At 52.2% G+C, this 23,987-nt stretch overlaps 1 protein-coding gene and 1 pseudogene across 1 annotated transcript in view; one reads left to right on the forward strand and one right to left on the reverse strand.

Annotated features, from left to right (window-relative positions):
- Positions 1 to 342: 342 nt before the first annotated feature.
- Positions 343 to 23,987, forward strand: part of RAP1GAP2 (RAP1 GTPase activating protein 2) — a 219,224-nt gene continuing 195,579 nt past the window's right edge. The window contains exons 1-2 of the mRNA XM_027130672.1: positions 343 to 457; positions 10,256 to 10,372. Of these exons, the coding sequence (XP_026986473.1) occupies positions 408 to 457; positions 10,256 to 10,372 (167 nt within the window). The 5' untranslated portion in view covers positions 343 to 407. The remainder of the gene's footprint in view (positions 458 to 10,255; positions 10,373 to 23,987) is intronic.
- Positions 12,393 to 13,521, reverse strand: LOC113632918 (high mobility group protein B1 pseudogene; annotated as a pseudogene).

Raw genomic sequence — 23,987 nt, forward strand, 5'->3', positions numbered from 1 at the left:
GAATTAAGTGAATCCTCTCGAGTCACTCAGCAAGTCAGGTTTCCGTCACAGTGGAATTCGGAGAACCTGACTCCTGTCCCCGTGCTCCACAGAAAGCCCGCTCTGCTGCGCCGCTGGGCAGGCGGGGCGTGGGTGAAGGCAGCGAGGCGGACAGGCTGCGGTCTCGCCGCCGCGGCGAGGAGCGCGGTGACCCAGCCCCGGCCGGCTCCAGGGGCGGGGCCGGCGGCCGCCCGTGGGGGATGCGCGCTGCAGGCCGCACCGCCTGGGCTCCGGCCGAGTCGCCTCGCGCCCGCCCCGCCCGCCGGACCCGCGCCGCGGAGCGCGCCCTCGGCACTGGCCTGCGGCAGCCGGAGCCGCCTCCACCGTGAGGCCCGCGGCGGATAGGGAGTTGGCGCCGGCCGGGAGGCATGACGGGTCGCCGGGCGCCGGGGGAGAAGCGCTGGCAGCTGGTGCGCTGGTGAGTGAGCACCGGGGGGCGCGGGGCCTGGTGCGGGCGCGAACCCTCGCGCCCCGCGTGCTGGGGCTGGGCCGGGCGCGGGAAGGAGCGGGGGCGCTGGCCCGAAGTTTCTTCTCGTGCGGAGGCAGAGGGGCCGGGTTTAACGAGAGGCGCTGCGCTACCTGGTCATCCCCATCCGGCGTCTCCGAGCTTGGTCTTTGCGGTTCTCCAGAGCGATCGTCGCCGGTACCCTGGGCCCTGTTCCTGACGTCAGGCTTTGGAGGGACCCCGGTCCTCCTTACAGACTCGTTGCGGGGTTTCCTCACTTTCCTCCCCGCGCCTTAGCTCTCTTTGTGCAGTGGGGTACCCCCTCCTACCCTCATTCCTTCTGCAGCTCGGGGTCGGCCAAGGACTGGGCCCCGCCCAAGAGGGCACAACCTACAATTCTCACCTCTTCTGTTCAAGGAGGTGCTTCAGTTCACCTACACGCGGACCGGTGGTTGTGGGCACTTGGGGGATAGGGTGTTTGAGAAGGGGGGCCTAGGAAGGGAGGGAAGAGGTCCCCGTGTAGGTGGGTGGTTGCCCCTACCCCACCGAGTCCTACCCAGGCTGGGAAATCAGAGCCTGCTGGTGTCAGGTGGTGAGACTGCAGGCCAAGAGGGTTTCAGACGCATCGCAAAGGGGTTGGGCGCATGTCCCTGTTGTCCGAATGTTCAGGGCCGTTTCAACCAGGGGCCTGACCTCTGCTTGGCGGAACTTAGAATGCAGGGCAGCCTGCTCAGCCCACTCCTGCCCTGGAAGGACTCCAAGAATGTCTGGCTGGGACCCCTCCCCATCGCAAATCATCCCACCCAAACCAGGGCCAGGAGCATCTTTGAAGTAGCATTCCGGAACACCTCTCACCAGGTACATTCTGTAGCCTGAATACAAAGAACAACAATAAAATCGTTAATAATAGCAACCTGGCTTCCAGAGCACTTCCTACTGGCTCGACCATAATCAGGCATTGATTTAGTTACTCTTCACAGTGATACTCAGGGGAAGGCATTAGCACCCCCCTCTTTCAGATGAGGAAACTGAGGCCCAGAGAAGGAAAGTGGTTAATCAATGTCACCCAGCAAGCAAGTGACAGAGTCAGGGTTTGAACTCAGGGCTTCCCCAGGGGCTTAACTCCTCTGTTTCGCTTCGTATTTCCTGAACACAGGGCCTGGCTGCCCATCCAAGTTCACCTTGTCAAAAAAACCTCAGCATGTCAGAGCAGGAGAGGGGTCAGTGGGTCAGCCTGCTCAGCCCATCCCGCCTTTGTTCAAGGGTTCCAAGAATCAAAGTCCAAATAATCAAAATTATTATTTAGCAGTGGAGCTACTCTTCAGATGAAACCTCAGTACATAAATCAGATAAAAGTAGAGTTAATCTGTTTGAAGATCTGGTGGGGAGTTACTTAGTGCCCTCTCCCTGGAAAGGAGGCACCACCCTAGGACCCCAGAACTTCCCAGATTACTTTGTGCAGTTTGATTCCTTCCCTCACTTCATGGAGGAGGAAACAGGAAGAGTGTTAAAGGGGCAGAGCTTGGATTCCTGCTCTGACTCTCTCTGCCCTGATGCCTGTCTGGGCTGGATCTTGGGCTGAACCTGATGAAGCATAAATCATTATTAGTACCCTAATTAGGTTTAAAATTTTTTTATTTATTTGTTTTTTATTATTTATTTTATTTATTTATTTTGGCTGCACCGGGTCTTAGTTGCGGCACGCGGGATCTTCATGGCACGCGGGATCTTTCTTTTTTTTCTAGTCATGGCAGGTGGACTTCTTAGCTGTGGCATGCATGCAGGATCTAGTTTCCCGACCAGGGATCGAACCTGGGCCTCCTGCATTGGGAGTACGGAGTCTTACCCATTGGACCACCAGGGAAGTCCCTAGTAACCTAATATAGGTTTTAGGTTCACTCCTGGTTAAAAAAGCCCATTGCTCTGAGAAGGTCCTGAAAATGTGACTTGAGTGATCAGACAGCACTCTTTTCTTTTTTTAAAATAAATTTATTTATTTATTTTTGGCTGCATTGGGTCCTCCGTTGCTGTGCGTAGGCCTTCTTTAATTGCGGTGGGCAGGGGCTACTCTTCCTTGTGGTGTGCGGGCTTCTCATTGCAGTGGCTTCTCTTGTTGTGGAACACGGGTTCTAGGCGAGCGGGCTTCAGTAGTCATGGTGCGCGGGCTTCAGTAGTCATGGCATGCAGGCTCAGTAGTTGTGGCACACAGGATTAGTTGCTCCGCTGCATGTGGGATCTTCCTGGGCCAGGTTTCGAACCCATGTCCCCTGCATTGGCAGGTGGATTCTTAACCACTGCACCGCCAGGGAAGCCCTGGCAGGGAGCACTCTTGAAGGCAAGACACCTTCTGAACTCCATGGCACACTCCCAACATGATCAGCCTTGGCCTCTGCTTCCAGGATTTCAGATTGAGTCAGTTTTCTCAATTCAAATTGGCTCAAGAGAAAAAGGGAATTTACTGGTTTATGTAAATGAAAACACCAAGAACTTTCCATGTTTCAGGCAAAACTGGATTCACGTGCTCAAATAATGTCACCAAATAACGCCCTACTCTCTCCTTTCTCTGTTCCCTTTTTATTCCCTTGTGGAAGTAAGGTGGCTCTCAGCAGCCGCAGGCAGCCCTCCAGACGAACAACCCTCCGGGAAAGACAGCTTCCCTTTCTCAGCGGTTCTAGCAGAAGTTTCAGAATGTCATCCCATTGGCCTGTTTTGGGTCACATGGCCATCCTTCAGCCAATCACCATGGCAAGGGGGATGGACTGCTCATATTGGCCAGGCTGGGTCATGCGCTCATCCTGGGAACTGGGGGCTGGGGTTAACTCCACCCAAACAACAAAATTTTGAGTGGGAGAGAGGGTGGTGAATACTCATTGGGCAACAAATATGTCTGATGTCTACCTACTCTTTTAGAGCAGCTCTTGCTTTGGAGGCTCCTCCTCCAAACTCTCCATAAAGTACCAAAAACTAAATTAGAATTTGGTTGGGTTCTTCAGCTCGTTATTAGATATGTATGACTTTTTAGCTTCTGATTATTTCTGAGGGCCTGTTGCCCAGTTTATGGCGGTGGGGCTTCAGATCTGGGAGAAGGAACTGACAGAGGCTAGAGGCTAAGGCTGTGTGAGTACTTGAAAAACATTTCAAAGTGCTCTGGCAACATTCTTTTTACTGACTGTAAAGTATTCCATTCTAAGTTGAACCATAATTTCTTTGTCTAGCCTCTACTGATGACCTTTTAGGGAATTTTTTTTTTTTTTTTTTGCCGTTGTGGCCGCTCCCGTTGCAGAGCACAGTCTCTGGACGCGCAGGCTCAGCGGCCATGGCTCACGGGCCCAGCCGCTCCGCGGCATGTGGGATCTTCCCGGACCGGGGCACGAACCCGTGTCCCCTGCATGGGCAGGCGGACTCTCAACCACTGCGCCACCAGGGAAACCCTGTTGTTTTAATTTTTATTTCTTATATAAGTTGATTTTTTTATGTTTATTGGTCATTTGTGTTTCTATTTTTGTAAACTCCTCATTTGTTTCCTTTGTCCTTTTTTTCCATGTTGATTTGCTCATTATATATATATTTTTTCACATTAATCTGCAAAAGCTCTTTATCATGGAGATGTCTTTTTTTATTTCTTAGTAAATTTTATATTTTAGAACAGTTTTATTTTTTTAAGATTTTTTTTATGTGGACCATTTTAAAAGTCTTTATTGAATTTGTTACAGTATTGCTTCTGTTTTTATTTTATTTTATTTTTTTATGTTTTGATTTTTTGGCCATGAGGCATATGGGATCTTAGCTCCCCGACCAGGGATCGAACCCGATCTTTTGCCTGCTTTGGAAGGCGAAGTCTTAACCACTGGACTGCCAGGGAAGTCCTTAGAACAGTTTTAGATTTACAGAAAAATTGAGAAGATAGTACAAAGAGTTCCCATATACCCCACACCCAGTTTCCCATATTATTAGCTTCTTACATTAGTATGGTACATTTGTTACAATAATGAACCAATGTTGATATATTATTTTGACTAAGTTCCATAGGTTATTTAGCTTCCTTATGTCCTTTTTCTGTTATAGGGTCCCATCCAGATACCACATTGCATTTAGTAATTAATGTAATTCTTCTTCTCGGCTGTGACAGTTTCTTGGGCTTTCCTTGTTTTTGATGACTTTGAAAGTGTTAAGGAGTCCTGGTCATGTTTTGTAGAATGTGCCTCAATTGGGATTTGTCTGATGTTTTTCTCATTATTAGATTGGGGTCATGAGTTCTGGGGGAAAAAGACCACGAGGATAGAGTGCCATTGTCATGCATCATATCAAGGATACGTACTATCAACATAGCTTATCAATGTTGACGTTGACTTTGATCACCTGGCTGAGGTAGTATTTGTCAGTCTTCTCCACTGTAAAGTTGCTCCCCTCCCCCTTTCTATAGTGTATACTCTTTGGAAGGAAGTTACTCTGTGAAGCCCACGTCTAAGTAGAGTGGAGTTATGGTTCACCTCTTTGAGGACAGAGTGCTTCCATATATTGTTTGGAATTCTTCCGCACCCGAGATTTGTCTCTTTCCTTCCCATTTATTTATTCAATCACTTATTTATATCAGTATGCACTGTTAGATATTTGTTTATTTTAACAACAGCTTTATGGGAATTCACGTGCCTCACAACTTACCCAAAGTGTAAAATTCAGTGAGAATATATTCACAGGGTTGTGCAAATATCACCACAGTCAATTTTAGAACATTTTCATCATCCCCCAGAGAAATCCCATAACCTTCAGCAGTCCCTCTCCTCCATTTCCTCCCACCCCACCCTCCCCCAGCCTTAAACAACCGCTCATCTCCTTTCTCGCTCTCTGGATTTGTCTATTCTGGACATCATTTCATATAAATGGAATCCTACAGTATGTGGTCCTTTGTGACTGGCTTCTTTCACTTAGCAAAATGTTTTCAAGGTTCAGGTTTCGATGCCTGCCTGACCTTCCCCAGTGTTCAACTGAAAAAATAAGTGTAACCTCTAAAGTGCCTGACCCTTCTCTCTTTTGGTGATGGGTTGCATCCTCCTGGAGGTGTCACCCATCTCCACAACTGGGGGACTCTTACTATGAGCAACTTCTACCCCTCCCCCCCCTTTTCTCATTCCTTTTGAAATGTCCCTGACTATGCCCATGTCTTGATGCCTACTTTTCCAGGGATAATCTGAGAAGCTGGTCCTTGCTAAAGTGTTTTTTTTTAATTTTTAAAATTTTTGGCTGCATTGGGTCTTGGTTGCTGTGCGTGGGCTTTCTCTAGTTGCGGCGAGCAGGGGCTACTCTTCATTGCGGTACGTGGGCTTCTCATTGAGGTGGCTTCTCCTGTTGCAGAGCACGGGGTCTAGGCACAAGGGCTTCAGTAGTTGTGGCTCACGGGCTCTAGAGCACAGGCTCAGTAGTTGTGGCGCACGGGCTTAGTTGCTCCGCGGCATGTGGGATCTTCCCGGACCAGGGCTCGAACCCGTGTCCCCTGCATTGCCAGGTGGATTCTTAACCACTGTGCCACCAGGGAAGCCCCTTGCTGAAGTTTTAATGGCTGCTCGTGCCTTACAAGGTTGACCCTTTGCAGTAGTTAATCTCCTTCTGTGTACTGTTCAATAGAATTTCAGGTACAAAACAGATTAATAGGGAAGATATTTGGGGATGGATGGTGTTCTGGTTTTCCTATATTTAATGAAGTGCAGTGCAGCAAATACACTTACTAAGTTAACAATTGGATTCATTAATGGAGATCATCTGTGTCAGAGCATTCTGTGGAAGAAACTGCCCAAGAACGTAGTGAGTTGATCACTGTGGCTGTTGTGATTTTTATGGAAACTGGCTCAGTCGAACAGGATGTTGGGTGAGGGTGTGGCAGGGATTTCAGAGAAGATCAGACACAGTCTTTGCACTCTAGCAGGGAGACAGACAGGCACATAAATAACTCACGCGGGCAGAGAGCAACGTTGTGATCAAGGTTAAGCAAAGCATCCCTGGAACCTGGGAGCAACTTCGGATTCTGGCTGGGGGCGTGGGGACAGATTTTTAGAGGCAGTGTGGTTTGAGCAGTTGGGGTGGGGTAGGGCAAGACTCAGATGGAGGGAGGGTGACTGAGATCTGAGCACAGCCTGAGCAAAGGCTCCGAGGTAAGAAAAGGCAGGGCGTCTCTGGAGAAGGACAAACAGATGGGGAATGCAGGGGTCTGTATGCGTGAATGTGGGCAGGGGTGGGGGGGCATGTAACGGTGGGAAAGGCTGGCCGGGAGCAAAGTGGGGAAGAATTAAACCTCTCAGGTGAGCTGTTTGGAGGACAGTTGATATGTAGTGGGAAACCACTAACCTTTTTGGGCAGGGGAGGAGCTGACAAGATCTGTGTTGGGAAGTGGGGGCTGGTATGGAGGAGGAAAGGATGTGTGTGTGCACGGAGGGAACTGGATGCCAGGGGCTGAAGGTGCAGAGAAGGCCTGCCTCTGTTGCTTCCTGGATGTGTGACCTTGGACAAGTTCACTTCCGTCCCCTGAGCCTCTTTTCCTCATCTCTAAAATGGGATCCACCAGTTCTGAGGGGTTTGATGTGCAGCTTGGAGGAGAGAGTGCAGGGAGTGGGTTTGTCTGTCGTTGGTGAAGCAGGTAAAGCCAGTGACTGGTGAGGACTGATGGGGATGGTGGGGAGGAAAGGAGATAATGATGACCATGTGACAGAAGCTTCCCTGGCATGATCTCATTTAATCATCTTAACAACCCTTCAGAGTGGGTGTTATTAGTACTCCCATTTTACAGATGAGGATTCAGGGACTCACAGTGGAAAAATCAGTCACCTGAAGCTGGGAAGTAGAATCCAGGTCAGGGTGTCTGCAAAGAGTGGAGGACAGTCCCTTACACCTGCCTTGGGGAAATGGGAGTCGGGGAGAGGAGGGGGGGCTATGGCAAGGAGGGGGAGCGCATATCGAGGAGCCCAAGGATGGGGAAAGGCATAGAAACTCATCCTCAGAATAGGATGGGATTAATCAGGGCAAGCTTCCTGGAGGAGGAGACAAGTTTTGAGCCAGGTTTTATAGGACAGGAGTCATCTTGGGGCAGGAAGTAGGTCATGGAGGAAGGTCATGTCCCAAACTGAAGTCATAAAGTCAGGATCTTCCCTCCCAAACTTGTCCTTGTCCAGCTTGAATGGCACTGCAGCCAGATGCCCGCACAAACCAGGAACTCAGGAACAACTTTGTTGTCTGTCTCCCCTTCACCCATGTCCAATCCATCCCCTGGACCAGTGGACACTACCTCCTTCGCTCACTTGAGTCCTCCCATTTCTCTCCATCTCCAGCACTATCCCTTGTACAAACCAACACTGTCCCACCTGGACCCCTCCAGGAACATCTAACCTGGCTACCTTGCTCTTTTTCCACCAGGATGATCTTACTGAAATGCCCATCAGATCATATCGAAGAGAGTGAAGGGAGACAGGCGGGGACCAGACGTTTTGGTTTGGGAGATCATAGGAGCAATGAAAGCCCTCTGCCCTCCAGCAACCTGCATTCTGGGAAATCTCCTCCCCCAGCAGATAGCCTGTGCCCCATCGGGCAATATCAGAGCACCTGCACAACTTTCTCTTTTCATAGCACTTTATTGCAGTTTGTAATTTCATAACACGGACACACACACACAATTAAACATTTGGAATAATGGGTAATACCTCTCCTGTATAAAAAGACACACTGTTAAAAAGTCACTCCCCCATCCCCACCATTCCCCCAGCTCTCCCTTACCCCCACCCAGGTAACTACTTTTATTAGCTTTTGTGTCTCCAGAATTTCTACATATGAAGATAAGCAAATAGGAATTCCTACTTTATTCTCTCCCCCTTTTTAAACATAAAGTACACATACTGCCCTTTCTGCACTTGATTTTTATTCTCTTAACAACGTATCCTGGGGCTTCCCTGGTGGCACAGTGGTTAAGAATCCGCCTGCCAATGCAGGGGACATGGGTTCGAGCCCTGGTCTGGGAAGATCCCACATGCCGGGGAGCAACTAAGCCCGTGCGCCACAACTACTGAGCCTGTGCTCTAGAGCCGCGAGCCACAACTAGTGAGCTCATGTGCCACAACTACTGAAACCCACGCACCTAGAGCCCATGCTCCGCATCAAGAGAAGCCACCGCAATGAGAAGCCGCGCACCGCAATGAAGAGTAGCCCTTGCTTGCTGCAACTGGAGAAAGTCCGTGTGCAGCAACGAAGACCCAACGGAGCCAAAAATAAAAATAAATAAATATTTTTTAAAAAAGTGTTTTAATTGAGGGCACTCTCTGTGTGCTATCATGCAAAGAGCTCCAGGATACATTGTTTTTTAATATAAATTTATTTTATTTTATTTATTTATTAAACAGTGCCACGGATTACCTTGTCCAACATGCTAGAATCTGTAGATAAATTCTCTGAAGGGGGATCGCTGGATTACAGAGGAATTACATGTATAATTTAGACAGATGTTGTCAGGCTATCCAGCAGAGGGCTTGTACCAATTGACAATCCCATGGGCAATGTATGAGAGGGCCTGTTTAAATGATATATTGTTCATGTGATTATTTGATGGCTTCTCTCCCCACAAAACTGTAAACTCCAGGATGGCAGGATTATGTATCTTTTGCTCATTGTCGTGGGCACTCAATAAATACTGAATTAATGGACAGATTTATGATTCTACAGGAATGGGTGGCCAGGGTGGGTGAGATCCTTTCGTGTTCACCTTGCCCAGTTCAGCTTCCCCGATCCTTGCTCTGGGCTGATTGTCGATCCAGAGGGTGGCTGGGACCCTGTGAGTGACCCTTGAGGTTCTGGAAGATCTAATCCTGACATCTGACTCATGACCCCCACTCCAGAGCAGACTTTCTCCTGCTGTGAACTTAAGAAATCCAATGTCTCAGTCTTATAAAGGGCTTGGAGAATGGACACTTGTCTGATGCTTGAATCCCCTGCCAAGCCTCTGCTTACATACCTCTGGTGACAGGGAACTCACTCCTTCCAAGTGACTCCTTTCAACTTCAGACAACTAACTTTTTTTTTTTTTTTTGCGGTACGCGGGCCTCTCACTGTTGTGGCCTCTCCCGTTGTGGAGCACAGGCTCCGGACACGCAGGCTCAGCGGCCATGGCTCACGGGCCCAGCTGCTCCGCGGCATGTGGGATCTTCCCGGACCGGGGCATGAACCTGCGTCCCCTGCATTGGCAGGTGGACTCTCAACCACTGTGCCACCAGGGAAGCCCCAGACAACTAACTTTTTAAAAATAAATCTATTTATTTAGTTTATTTATTTTTGGCTGCATTGGGCCTTCATTGCTATGTGTGGGCTTTCTCTAGTTGCGGCGAGTGGGGGCTACTCTTTGTTGCGGAGCACGGACTCTAGGCGCGTGGGCTTCAGTAGTTGTGGCGCACGGGCTTAGTTGCTCCCTGGCTGTGGGATCTTCCTGGATCAGGGATCGAAACCGTGTCCCCTGCCTTGGCAGATTCTTAACCACTGTGCCACCAGGGAAGTCCCAGACAACTAACTTGTAAAAAGTTTTTCCATCTATTGAGTTGAAACCTGCTCCCTGTAGCTGCCTCTTCTTCAGGGAATTTTAACGGCGGCTCTCTGGAAACAGGACTTTCTGGCAGACGAGCAGGGGGTATATTTGGGGACAGGTACCTCTCATCTATCATTTACTAGCAAGTAGGGCCAACTCCCAAAGGATCCCTGCAGAGCCCCGCCTGCCCACCTCCTCACTCTCTCCTGTCTCACCTGCAGGTATGTGCAGGAAGGGCGGTTCCGAATTGAGGAGAGGACACTGACAGCCTTCCAGTGGCTCTACAGCCCCCAGCAGCATCACATCCTCAGCCGTGCCGACCTTGAGTCTCCCTCCAGGTAAGGGGACCCACTGCCCTTACTCTCATCCTTCGTCCAGGCCCCTCCAGTTGGTACTTATTATATAGCAATCCCACACTGGTCCATAAACTCCCAGTGGGGAACCACAGTCCTCAGTGGCAAAGAGGCCTTGCAGGGTCTTTGAAAGAGTCTGTCAGCCGGGGTGCTTGTCAAGCCTAGAATGCACTGAGTGATTTGAGGCAAATCATTTTCTTTGCTTTCTCCTCCGTAAAATGGGTATGATCATATTTTCCCTGCCTTCTATCAGGAAGATCATGAATCTCAAGTGAAACGATGCCTGGAGATCATCAACTGGTTCCTTTTATTTTATATTTTTGGCCGTACCGTGTGGCATGTGGGAATCTTAATTCCCGGACCAGGGCTAGAACCTGTGTCCCCTGCAGTGGAAGCGCAGAGTCTTAACCCCTGGACTGCCAGGGAAGTCCCGCTGGTTCCTCTTTAAGAGGGAGAGTGGCTGGCATATTTGCTGGGCAGTCCCTGCTTTGACCTGGGTAGAGCCAGCCCTTCCTTTCTTGTCGCTCTCCTCCGCCATGCCAGAGAACCCAGCTAGGATCCTGAGTCCAGGTGAGGGGCACCCAGCTTCCTGCTCCCAGGCTCCTTCCCGCCCACTCTTCCTCCACACTGCGGACAGACATGAGCCGTGTTAGCAGTCTCGATGGAGATATCCCCGGGAGCCCTGCTGCTGCCACACCCCTTCCCAAGGCTTCTGCTAGACCTGACCCAGGACCTTTCTTCCCACTTTCCCCATCAAAACTTCTTTGCACCAGCTTCTAAATTAGCAGGCCCCTTGAAGGCAAGAATGAACAGGTCTTTCCTCCCAGGGGTGGAAAAGAAGAATGGAAGTGATGTCATTTGGGGGTACACCATGTGCTGGCCAGCAAGAGAACAGGGACCATGCTCTTACCGCATCTCCCCAAACCGGCCCCAGGAATAAGGTTCAGAGATGATGGGAGACTTCACCTACCCAGACATCTGCCAGGAGTCCTGTTTAGCTAAGAGCAGTGCGTGTGCTCCCTCTTGTCTCAGTGACGATTTCTGAAGGTACAGGAAGCAGTGAGGGGACAGGTATTCTGGATCCAGTTCTGCCCAAAGAGGAAGAATTAATTGGATGATGATGTGACGTGACAGGAACCCTGGGAAAGGTGACTCAGGCCACCTGGGAACTCTTGATGTTCAGGAAATGGGAGGGTAGACAAATTCCCTAAACTCTAGAGGGCAGATTTCAGATCATGCAGAGAAAAGACCGAAACGGCGCTAGAGCTTGAGGCAAGAGTATCAGGAAGGGCGCGGTGATGCGATCCTGAATGTATGGTTGTGAATGCTTGCAGGGACAGAGAAGGAGGCTGTCCTGGGAACACGCTGGCGAAGCACAGACACGAAGGGCACGTGGTCGGAATCAGTTTCAGGCAACGTGCAAAGCCCTGTTGTGAGCCAAGCACCATCTGACGTAAAGCAGCTTCTTCCTCACCTCCTTTCCTTTCGTCAAAAGCTCTCCACGACCTGACGTTATCTTATTTGCCTATTTGTTCATTGTCTGTGGCTCCCCCGGAATGTGAGGTCCATGAGGGCAGGGCCTTTTCCCTCTTCTGTATCCCGAGGTCCTAGCCCAGAGAAGGAGCTCATTGATCAGGAACCAGATGAAGGACAAATGAACATAATGCAGGCTCACCGGTAGGAAGGCTGGAAGGGAAGCTAGCTCCAAGACTGATGTGGGCCAGCTATACCCGCCCAAGATAACAGCCGGGGAAGAAGAGGACGGTGGGACCTCCTGCCCATGCAGGTGGCTTGAGGCTAACCTTTTTTGAGCCAAAGAACAAGAATGCTCTTCAGAGTCACAGGAGCCCAGTTGAGTCCATGGCGGAGGGAAGCAATCATAAGATAGGAAGGATGGAGTTATTCATCTCATACCTGGGAAGGCTACCTCCCAGGAGGCTTGAAGAGGAAGCTGCTATAGCTCTGTGACTCAGCACTCAAAAAATTAACTATTATTCTTTTTTTTAATAAAAAAATTGTATTTACTTAGAAGCATTCAGAATGTCAACAAAACAGCTGCAACTTTTTTTCTTTTTTTTGCAATGACAGAGTGGTATTCAGTTAACAGAACAACAATTATTTCGTATAAGCTGCATCATAGACAACTGAAGATGAAAAAACTACCATCCCCGTATATAACTAATTTGTGCTGTGCACCAACAAGTACCTGCCTTAAATTTCCATGCCAATTTACAACCCCCATGCTGTACCAGGCAAGGTTAGTGGCTATTGAAAATACCACCAGGACAGGGCTATCTAAAGACACATTCGGTAGTGTGTTAACTATACAAAAAAAGACACTGTACAGTTTAAAAACAAATCTTACGCAGCCTTACATTTCAATTTTTTTCTTTAAAAGGAGTGAGTTGTGTACAGGGGGGTTAAATGCTTTATAGACAAGAAAAAAAAAACTGCGCTGGAACCGACGTATTCATCATCATCCCCTGCATCTTCCTCATCTTCCTCCTCTTCCTTTTTCTTGCTTTTTTCAGCCTTGACGACTCGCTTTTTTGCTGCATCAGGCTTCCCTTCAGCTCGGTTTGCAGCGATATCCTTTCCGTACTTTTCCTTCAGCTTAGCAGCCGTCTTCTCCTAAGGCTGCTTGTCATCTGCAGCAGTGTTTTTCCACATCTCTCCCAGTTTCTTTGCAACATCACCCATGGATAGGCCAGGATGTTCTCCTTTGAGTTTTGGACGACACTCAGAACAAAACAAGAAAAAGGCCGAAGGAGGCCTCTTGGGTGCCTTGGGATCCTTGAACTTCTTTTTTGTTTCCCCTTTAGGAAGGATAGAAGTTCTCATTCCTCTTTCATAACGGGCCTTGTCCGCCTCTGCATGTCTTCAGACTTTCCTTTCTCTTTAGCGGACATGGTCTTCCACCTCTCTGAGCACTTCTTAGAAAACTCTGAGAAGTTGACGGAAGCATCTGGGTGCTTCCTCTTGTGCTCCTCCCGGCAAGTTTGCACAAAGAACGCATGTGATGACATTTTGCCTCTTGGCTTCTTAGGATCTCCTTTGCCCACGCTTAATTATTTTTCCTCCGCGAGGCACAGAGTCGCCCAGTGCCCGTCCGGCTCTCACTTGCCCCGGCGCTGTCTCTTTCCACTATTATTCTTATATCACAAAAGTTGTACTAACTTCTGTGTGTTTATTATGCGTCACGTTGTAAATGCTTTGCAGGCATAAATTGATTTAATCTTCATGACAGTGCTATGATCTAGGTGCTGTACTCCCCATTTATCAGATGACAAAGCTGAGGCGCAGGGTAAGTGGCAGTGCCTGCAACCACTACGCGCACTGCCTCTCAGAGGATGTGGCGTGGGCCCCAAAGTGGGAGATGGCGAGGGTAATTTTTATCAGCGCAGAGGAAATAAGTTCACGAACCATAAATAAGTGAGCTTAGCATCATTCCTGGTCAGGTTTCAGAGTCTGTTATTAAAGAGATGGTTTGGGGGTACTTAGAAAAGAAAGAGATAGAGGGCCAGCAGCAGTGAGTGAATTCCCTGGGAACCCATCCTGCTGGGGGAAGCTTATTTGCTTTTCTGATTAGTCTTCTAGACTAGAAGGTAGGCTGGGGGTGGTAAAGCAGGAGACAGTGGTTCTGAGTTTCAGCAAGAAATTGTTCTTTTCTTCCCATCAAAGCCTGCAGGTGACACAGAGGAATGTGGGCTGGGGGAGGGCACAGCTAGGGAGGCTGATGAGTGGGCTGCCCTTGCTGAGTCTGCTCAGTGTGTTCATGAGGGACTTGGTGAGGAAGGATGTAGACAGCATGCCGGGGACATTGCCGATGGCAGGAACCTGGGCACCGTCCCAACGGACAAGATGGCACAGTTGGACCCGAAGTGCCCTGGAGGCTTGGAGTCCAGGTCCAAGTCTAGAAGGTACAGTTTAACAGAAATAAAGGAGAAGTCTATTTTGGCCTCCAATCTTGTCTGCACCTGGGCAGCAGGCTGAGGGGATCAGCTGTCTGAGAGGTTCCAGTTGACCAGAAGCTTGGGTATGGCCCCATGTTTTAAGAAAATGCTCGTGTCTTGGGGCTGCAAGAGCTCAGGGCAGAGTCCAGAGCTGAGGAGGAAAGTGCTATTTTGTCTCAGACTAAGAGGAATGCTCTGTCATTTCCTCATTTATTTCGTGGACAGAGATTGAGCACGTTCTTCTGCTAATACCATGCTGACGTTACCCTTGAATGGCTGAGCAGCTTACATTTTGGGGTGATGGGCTAAGCTGCTGAAGGGACTCAGAGGGTGGGTTGGCCACCCGCCTTCCTTTTTGCTTGCCACCCTGCTCCAGGTCAGGCCCTGGGGTTACGATGCCTGGTCTTAAGGAAGACAAGGGTCCTGCCTCCAAGGGACACACATTCTAGTGGGAGAGACAGACTATAGACGCATAGACAAGAGAATATCTTGTGAGATGACCAGAGTACTGAACAAACTGAAACAGAGCATCAGATAAAGAGTGACCAGTGGGTGTGTGGGGAGTTTGGAAGAGGTGGATGGCCTCTCTGAGAAGGTGACATTTGAGCTGAGTTCTGAAGGACTCAGGGGGCAGACCTATGGAGAAGCTGCTGGTGAGGGGTGTTGCATAAAGGCTGGGGAGGGGCACAGGAGATGGGAAGTGAAACAGCAGTTAACAAGGCCCTATCTATGTTCCAGAAGCAGGAAGCTGTTGTGGCCAGAGCAGAGTGAGGCCATGGCCAGCAGATGGAAAGGATGCAGATTTCCATGCAATTAAGTGGAGGGCTTTTTAACATTTAGAGCTGCCCGAATACAGCGTGGGCTGCCCCCTGAGGGACTGGGCTTTCCATCACTGAGATGTGCAAGCCATATTCAGAGGCCGCCCTCCGTGGAGGTTAGGGAGGAAGACTCAAGCGTCTCAAAGGCTCCCTAGGGCACCCTTCCTGCCTTCAACCCCTTCAAGTTCAGGAACACCCTTGGTTTGGCCAAAGCTGGGAGGATGGCTGTGCAGCGAATGAATGAAAGCTCCCGGCTGCCAAGTCGAAGGCGGGGGGGTAGTGGGGGGGGGGGACGACGACTCTGGCAGTCCCTGAAACCTCCCACTTCCAAGTCCAGATAGCACTGAACCCCCTCTCCATCCCCACCGCACGCAGAGCTGGCGAGAGCCCCGGTGTCTTCCTCAATCCACCAGGGACCCGCAGATCTTTCCTCACCTCTGTTCCCCACCGGCCCAGGCCCCATTCTCCAGGAACTTCTGTGGGCCGGTGGGCTGTCCCCTCCGCTCCCCTGGGTCCCTTGGGCGCGCCTGCCCCTCCCCGCGCCTTTGTTCCCGAGGAGCCGCCTCGGGCAGTCCCCTGGCGGCGGCGACTGGAGCATCCCGCGGGCGCCGCACCCCGGACTCGCCGTATCGGCCCCCCACCGCCCCCGCGCCCTCTCCTGCCGCTCGTGCCCGCCCCTCCGTCTCCCCCCCACTTTCCGGCAGCTACGCGGCTGCGGCGCGGGGCGAATCGGGTGGGCACTGCCGGAACCGGCGCGCAGACCCAGGCGGCGGCGTCGTGGAGGGCGGCAGGAGGGCCCCGCCTCGGCCAGGCGCGGGCTTTCCCGCGGCGAGCGCGGCTCCGGCGGCTGGGGCGCGACTGCCAGGTGTGCGCGTGGCGGCGACGGCGGCGGCGGGCAGGGGGAGCCGCTTTGTGCCCGGCGAGCCGCGGCCGGGGTGCGCGCGTGCGCGCCGCGGTGACGGTGCGCGCGGCGGGGCGGGCGGCCAGGGCAGCCCGTCGCCGAGGAGGAGGGGGCTCGCCGCCGGATGGAGAAGGGGGACGCCGCCGCCGCCGCGGGCACACGGGCCGAGAGAGCTGCCGCGACAGACTGTTGCCATTCCGTCCACGTCGAGGAGTGAGCCCCGGGCGCCGGCTTCACAGAAGGTCAGCGGATTCGGGGCTGGGTGGTAATCCCGTAGTCAGCAGGGATCAGGACGCGAGTCCGGGGTGGGACTGAACCCAGGGTGGAATTGGGGTGTATGTTGTGAGTGCAATTGCAGGTGTTTGCAAAGAGAAATCAGCTCGTGTGGACGCGTGTGAGCCCTGCGCTGCGATTCCACAGAACAGTTCAGCGGAGTGGGTTGTTTGGGAGGTGGGGTGACTGTCCTCAGACACCCCTACGGGTGGGTCATGGCGCACACACATCCTGTATGGAGTGTGTAGCTGACCGAGGTGGAGCTCAGAGGTGGGGTGTTTACAGGTGGTGGCGAGAGGAAAAAGCCAGGACCCCCAGGAGGACCCTGTAGCTAGGCTGGGTTGGTTTGTTTTTTTCCGAAAGGACATAAACCCCACCCCATGCCCACTCCAACCTGTGCCTGTTGCAGGGAGGGGAGAGGATGGTGGGGTGCTGTGTGAGAAGCCTTTGTGGACCTTTGGGGCCGGGCCAGGATCAGCCTGATGCTCGTTTCTGGAGGCCCTGGGTGGATGAGCGTGGGGTGCCTGCCTTGGGTGGGGGTCCAGGGCATGCTGGGTGTCCTGACCTGGAGCTGGTTCAGGGGCACGTCCTTCTTTCTCCTCATCTGTTTTCTATAGCTCCTCTACAGCCTTCTTAAGAAACCAAAGGGCATTTATATGCAAGTGGGGTTTGGGCTCTGAAGGCGGGGATCTGCCTCTGCTGTGTGGCCCCCATTGGAGCAGCCTCCATAGGGAATAATAGGGTTGTCCTGGGCTGGGCGCCAGGGCCCTCTGGTTCTTTTCATGCTTTGTGACCCTGGGGCTGTCCCTTAAGCCCCACGCGCCTCAGTTTCCCATGGAGAGGGGAGAAGGCACCGCCCCACTCCGTTCTTCCTGCTGCAGAGTGAGGAGTAAACAGAGAGCTCACAGCTGCCTGGGGCTGGGAGGCTGGGAGTGACTCAGGGCATGTGAGGTCCCCAGCAGTGTTTTCCCCCTGGAAAGTCCCAGCATGTCTTTGAGACCTGGGCAGGAGTTGGGGGAAGCTCTGCCCTCACCTCCAAGCGAGTGTGTTGGATTTTCTAAGTGTGGGGCAGGGTGGGTATCTTCTAGACCTGGATGCTCAGGCTTCCAGAAACGACCTCAGGTTCCTCCTCCTTTCTAGGATGTTGAGGAATGGAGGGCGGGGGGCAGGGTGTGGGGAGGATTGGATGGGATGGGGGACTTAGAGTCACCAAATTTCTGGGCAGAGGCGGACGCTAAAGTTGAGTAGGGCCAGGGCACAGCTAGCTGGGAACCCCGCTCAGCCCAGGCTGTGAGGCGATTTATCGGGAGGTGGCCTCAGTTCCAGAGAAGATGACCTTGCTGCTGCAGGCATCCCGTCCCCACGCCGACCAGGATCCTGTCTGGATCAAGTGTGGCTGAGCCACTGTGGTTCAGAATGACTTGAACCTCGAGGGAAGGGGACCCCAGCATGGATGGTGGTGGCAGCAGCGGAGCAGACCTGGGTTGAATCCCAGCCCCACCACTGTCTGTGTTTCCACCTGTGTTTCCCCAGAGCAGAACCCGAGGATGCATTCTTTTTAATCTTACTACCGCTCTGTCCTGGGAGGTCTCCTGAGAAGCCTTAAGGGATGCGTTTCAGAACTGCCCGGCTGGGGAGAGAAACAGGGACGTGTTCATCCGTCAGCTCTGTTCCGTCCGTGGACATTAACTCCCACATGCTTCCAGGCCTTACGTGTGAGGCCCCAGTGGGTTCGTGTGGGCACCCCGCACTGCGGCTTCAAAGACGGTCCCGCTGGGTCCTCGAAGAAGCATTGCCATGTGGCTGCTCTCAAAGCCTGCAGGGAACCGGTCATTGCAGAAGTCGCTGGAGTAGGAAGTGGGACCGAGAGTGTCTGAAGTACGCCCTGGGGTGACCGACACTGCGTGACCTTGGGCAAATTTCCTATGTTCTCTGAGCCTCAGTTTCCTTATCTGGGGGTTATGGGAATTAAATAAAATACTATCAAGTTTTTGAACATGGTGATGGGTCCATAGCGAGAGCTCTGTGAATGGAATATTTCCGTATATTTGGGAAGACAGCACCTTCTGGGTGGCCCAGATATTCATTCACTTAAGTGGAGGAGGGGGCTGGATTAGGTGACCTCCTCCTAGTCAGAGACTCTTGGGCTCAGGGGCCGGATGCCTGACCTGGTCATTTCCTCCTGGAGCTGCGGCCCAGTCTCCCAGAACCCCTGAACGGCTCTGCTTCGCATTCTATGGATTGGAGACAACAATGCCAGCTGCTCATATGTGCCTTTCCCTGGGCTGTGTCCCCTGGAGGACATGGGAGCCTGGAGGGTGGGCAGAGGGGCGAGGGGAACAGGCAGCTCGGAAGCAGGTGTTTAAAGGACGGGTGGCGAGAGGGCAGATGCTGGCGTTTGGAGCTGCCAGATGGTCATGGGCACTGGTCTGGGCCACAGTCAGTGGGGAGGACAGGGCACAGGGGTGGGGAAGGGTGAGAGAAAATGAACAGGAAGGGAGGGGAGAGCAGGTTGGCAGAGAGTGGCCCAGAATGATGGCAGAACCGGGGCTGTGGAGTGAGTCGAGGATTGGGGGGTGTCTGGAGTGGCAGGGACAGGCTGGGCCGGTGGGAGAGCGACGAGGTGGTGTGAGGGAAGGGACAGCACTGGTTGAGGATTAGTTGGGGGGGCCCTAGGGCATAAGCCGGGGCAGGTATCCTACTTCAGGGTACAGTACCTATAAGCTCCCTCCTCTTCCTTTTTCCAGTGCATCTACCTGCTCCTCCTGGGCCACCACCCACGTTGGCAGGTGAGGTGCTGTCAGCAAATACTTGGGTCCCGTCGTGAGCGGTGATTGGAGAAGGCGAGGATGCACCTCTGCCAAGACCCGTTGCCATGGTACCGCGGTGACCCTTGTCTTCCTATCCTCTCCCATCTCTGGGCAACGTGGCCCTCCCCAGAGGGAGGTCGTACATGGGGGAAGGTGTCCAGCTGCCTCTTGCTTATGCAGGGGCAGCTCAGGCTGGCAATACAAAGGTCATGGTGTCCATCCTTCTGCCTTCAGGCAAGGTCACACCTAGCCTAGGCTGGGCGGTTGCAACAGCTACTGTCTTCATTTACAGTCATTTAAAGACTCCTCTGACCTCTGTAATTTGGGACTCCTTTTGTTTTTAATAAGTTTAGTAAAAGAAAAAGGAGGGGCAATCAGTAATGCCAGCCTACCCATCTCCTCCCTTTTTATTTTATTTTATTTTATTTGGCCATGCTGCGGCATGCAGGATCTTAGTTCCCTGACCAGGGATTGAACCCGTGTCCCCTGCAGTGGAAGCGCAGAGCCCTAACCACTGGACCACGAGGGAAGTCCCTCCTCCCCCTTTTTTTTAAGAGCCAGATGACACTCTCTTCTTGCCCACACCTTTTCCAATGCTTTGGTGCTTCTCTAGTGAGAAGTTCTGGATCATGTCTGATCTCAGTCTGCCGTGCTACACTTTCTTTTTGTTGTTGTCATTGTTTTTTGTTTTTTTTTGTTTTTTACTGTGTTTGCCACCACGCTTTAGGCCTTATAGATAAGTTAGAAAGAGATGCCACTCTATCTTCTCAAAATGCCAAGTGGCCATTGGGGCTCCCAAGGCAGGTGGGACACCAAGGCAAGGATTGTGCTCTGGGGAGCCTGGCCTGAGACCTGGTTTGGGTTCTGAACTTGCTCCTGATCTCCGGGCTGGCTGGTGTTCCACCCCCTTCCCTAGTTCAGATCCAGGGCTGTCAGCCTCCTTCCTGGGTCATGCTGGGTGCACTAGCTGGGCCCTACCAAGGCTGGGTGGCATCAGGTATGGGCACCTGGGGGACCCTGCCAATTAGATGACTGGTAGAGAGCAAGAGCTTGGGGGGGAGTGACAGGCAGACAGGCACAGTGAGGCACACCTGTGCGCGTGTGTGCATCTGTACACGTGGGTCCCTGGAGGGCGTGTTGCTGGATCACTGTGTCTGCACACGTCTGTGTGGTTACCTGTGGTCCTCTGAGCATGTCTCTGTGTGCACCGTGGTGTGCCCCGGCTTATTCGTTTTCTTTTCTCTGGGTGTGTGAGTTGGCCATGACCTGGCGCTCTCCAGGGTCCTTGAGGGTGTGCAGGTCTGATGGCTGGTGACATTTTACCCAGCAGGATTTCCTGGCCCCCTGAGGCCCCTAAGTCTTCTGCCCTGCCCAGCTCTGCCCTCTTTCTGGGATTCCTGTCCCTGTCCCTCCCTCTGACTTGAGGAAATTGCTTCTCTCCCACTGGCTGTGCGGGTGCCCACTGCTGTTCAGGTGGGGCCTGGGGAGAGACAACCAGTCCAATCTCCAGCCCCATCCTTCGAGCTCTGAGCTGAGGGTGATGGGTGGGTGAGCCCTGGGTGGAGGAGATGAGTCAGGATGGCTGCAGCGGGTGGCAGAAGCATCTTCAGGGAGGTGTGTGCACCCCCATCCACTTCAGCCATCCTCAGAGGCTTGGGCACCAGTGCAGCGGTGGGAAGGCTCCCCCACCTCCACTGTCCATATTCTCTTCCCTCGTAGCCATGCCTGGCAGTTTCTGATGGGGAGCAGAATGGTCTCTGAGGCTCCAGGCATCCCGCTGGCAGCCTTGGCCTCAGCATAATCATTTAAATTTATGGAGCTCTTCCTGTGCCAGGCCCTGAACTCACAAGATACATGCATTAGCTCCTTGGCTCCTCAGAACAATCCTATGAGGTGGGTTATGAAAGCATCCCCATCTTATGAGGCAGTGGAGGCTCAGAGAGGCTGGGTCACTTCCACAAGGTCACACAGCTAGTAAGTAATGGAGCCAGGACATGAATCTGGGTCTGTTCTCGACACTTGTTGCCGTGCCCTCCACTCTTCACAAAGCTGCATCCGTCTCATCCTTACGGTCTCTCCTTCAGAGAGGCCGACTCAGATCATCCCCTCTAAACAGAGCTCCCCACCCACCCCCACTCCCCTTTGGATCACATCACCCTATTGTAAATACCTGTTGTAAAGTTATCCCTCTCTTGTCCTCCACCTCTCCACCCCTAGTCCCCCCAGGGATTTGTCTGTCTTGTTCACTGAAATACCCTCAGCACTATCAGAGAGCCTGGAACAAAGTAGGGATGTGATAACCATTTGATGAATGGATGAATGGTTGAACACGTGAAGGCATGTCTGACTCCAGACCTAAGCTCCATACCCCTTCTCTACATTGTCTTTCCCAGCAGGGACCACTGCAGGGTGGCCGGGAACACAGCTCTGGAGTCAGTTCGCTGGGTTCACTGTTCTGGTTATCTGATGCTGCATAATAAACCGTGCAGAAGCTTATGGCCTGAAACAACAGTGTTGTTTATTTTGCTCAGGAATCTGCAGCTTGGGCAGGGCTAGTGGGGATCCTTGTATCTGCTCTGCCATTGTCTTCTGGGGTGGCTCAAAGTCCAGGGGCGGGGATTGTCTGAAGGCTCAGCTGCTCACATGTCTGGCATGTGGTGCTGGCTGTTGGCATGAGGTCTTAGTTCCTCGCCACACAGGCCTCTCTGTGTGCCCCCTCTGTGTGCTAGTTTGGGCTTCCTCACAGTGTGCTGGCTGGATTAGGGGCAAGAAAGAGCCAGACAGAAGCTATTTCACCTTTTCTTACCTAGCCTGGGAAATGATGCGGCTTCACTTCTGCCAGAGTCACAGATCCACCAGGATCCAAGAGGGAGGAACGTGTACCCCACCGCTTAATGGAGGGGTGTTAATGTCACAGGGTAAGAAGAACATGTGGAATGGGGATATATTATGGGATGGTGGGGCCGTCTTTGGAAAATACAGTCTGCCACAGCCACTTCTTTGGAGTGTGACCTTGAGCTAATTACTTAGTCCCTCTGTGCCCCAATTTCTCCATCTAGAGTGTGGGAACACCGTCAGTATGTATTGGGTTATTTCGTACTCATTGGGTTATTTAGCGGTGACTACACTTCTACCCACGGATCCCCTTGGCCTCAGGTAAAGCGTTGGTCCAGGTTTTCACCGAGCTGCAGGTTCCAGCCCCAGTTCCACCCCCAACTCTCATGTAATACAGGAGGCACCTACCTGTGCAGAGTCCTTCTGAGGGTGGGGCTGGTGATGGGGAAAGAAGAGGGGACCCTGAGTGGAAAAGGCCTTTTCTGTCTCCTTTTATTATGTGATTCTAAGTCAGCCCTGCTCTCTTCAAAGGGGCAAGGGGCAGGGTTGGTGGAGATGCCACGAAGCTGGGGCTCCAGCAGGATTCCTCTGGGTCTGGAGGCACCGATCCCACGAGGACCCCCATCTTTATCCAGGGAAGTCAGGATAAGTGAATATGCTGTGTTTGAGGTGCAGGCCTTTTTTTGTGTGTAGCTCCCTCCTTTTCTCTGTGCCCCCTGCCTGCCTCCGTCTGAGTCATTGTTCATCTGCCAGAAGAATGGGTCCCCAGCCTGGCTTGCCAGGCCCAGGGAGGAATCTCAGGGTTTCCTTGTCCTGGCCCAGGTTGGGGTACTCCTCAGCTGGGCATTGGCAGGGAGCCAGGGGAAATCTAGGGGTTTGCTGGAGCCCAGCCTGGCTGTATCTCACATCTAGCACTGCCCTCATTCTCTATAGAAATGGCAGAATTGTTAAAAGCAGAGGCTCTGTGTTTGAATTCTGCTGCTGCCACCTGCCAGCCCTGTGACCTTGGGCACATCTCTTAACCTTTCTGAGGCTCCATTTCCTCACCAGGATGGAGGAATTGGTTATGGTAAGGATTAAATGAAATGAAATCATGGCGTAACTGGTTCATGGGAAATACTCAAGAAATGTTGGCAGTTTTTCTTTATAGATGAACAAAGTGAGGCGGAGGGAGTTTAAGCGATGTCCCCACAGCCACATTTAACGTCAGAATCAGGGCTGGAACCCATGTGCTCTGACACCAGGTGGTTGTTACTTATCTCTTGCCATACAGAGAATTCCTCCATCCCTCAATCCCTTTTGCCAGGGGGCAGTATGGCTGCCATCCTAGAAATACAAGCAAGAAGATGCCCCCTTTTCCTCCTTGCACTACCCAGACTTGCCTGTAGAGGGCGCCGACACCTACCTTCTCTCCCACCTGGGGAGGGAAGTATCCAGGTGAGGCGCTGCAGTAGTAGGGGAGGGTGGGGAGTGACACAGCTGAATGGGGGAGAGCGAAGAGCTGGCTTTGTGATCTCCTTTGGACAGCTCCTAGTGCCGAAGCTTTCCTACAGATAACTCCAGGGCCACCAAAGATAATGGGAGTATCCTAGTGGATTTCATTCCAGTGTTTCTCACTGGATTCGAATCATCTGGGGAGTTTGTTAAAGATGCAGATTCCATGACCCCACCCCAGAACGATGGGATCTGAAGTTTAGCCATTGCACTGGCTAACAGGTGTATAGATCTGTGGCAGACACCGCTCTGAAGGCGTAACACGTATTAACTCCTATACCCCTCCCAACAACCCTGTGAGGTAGGTACCATTAGTATCCCCATTTTATAGATGGGGAGTCTGGTCTGAGGCGCAGAGAGGTTGAGGAACTTGCCCAAGTTCACACTGCTTGCAAGCAGCAGGACTGGGGTTTGAACCCATGCTGTTCAAGCCCCAGGTGGGTCTCACACCTGGAGCATGTGAGAACCACTATTTTATAACACTGAGCCTGTCCCCTTTCTTGCCTCCTTTTACTT

Source organism: Aethalodelphis obliquidens, unplaced genomic scaffold (genome assembly GCF_003676395.1).
Source record: "Aethalodelphis obliquidens isolate GAN/ISIS:26980383/991018 unplaced genomic scaffold, ASM367639v1 scaffold38, whole genome shotgun sequence".
NCBI lineage: Eukaryota > Metazoa > Chordata > Mammalia > Artiodactyla > Delphinidae > Aethalodelphis > Aethalodelphis obliquidens.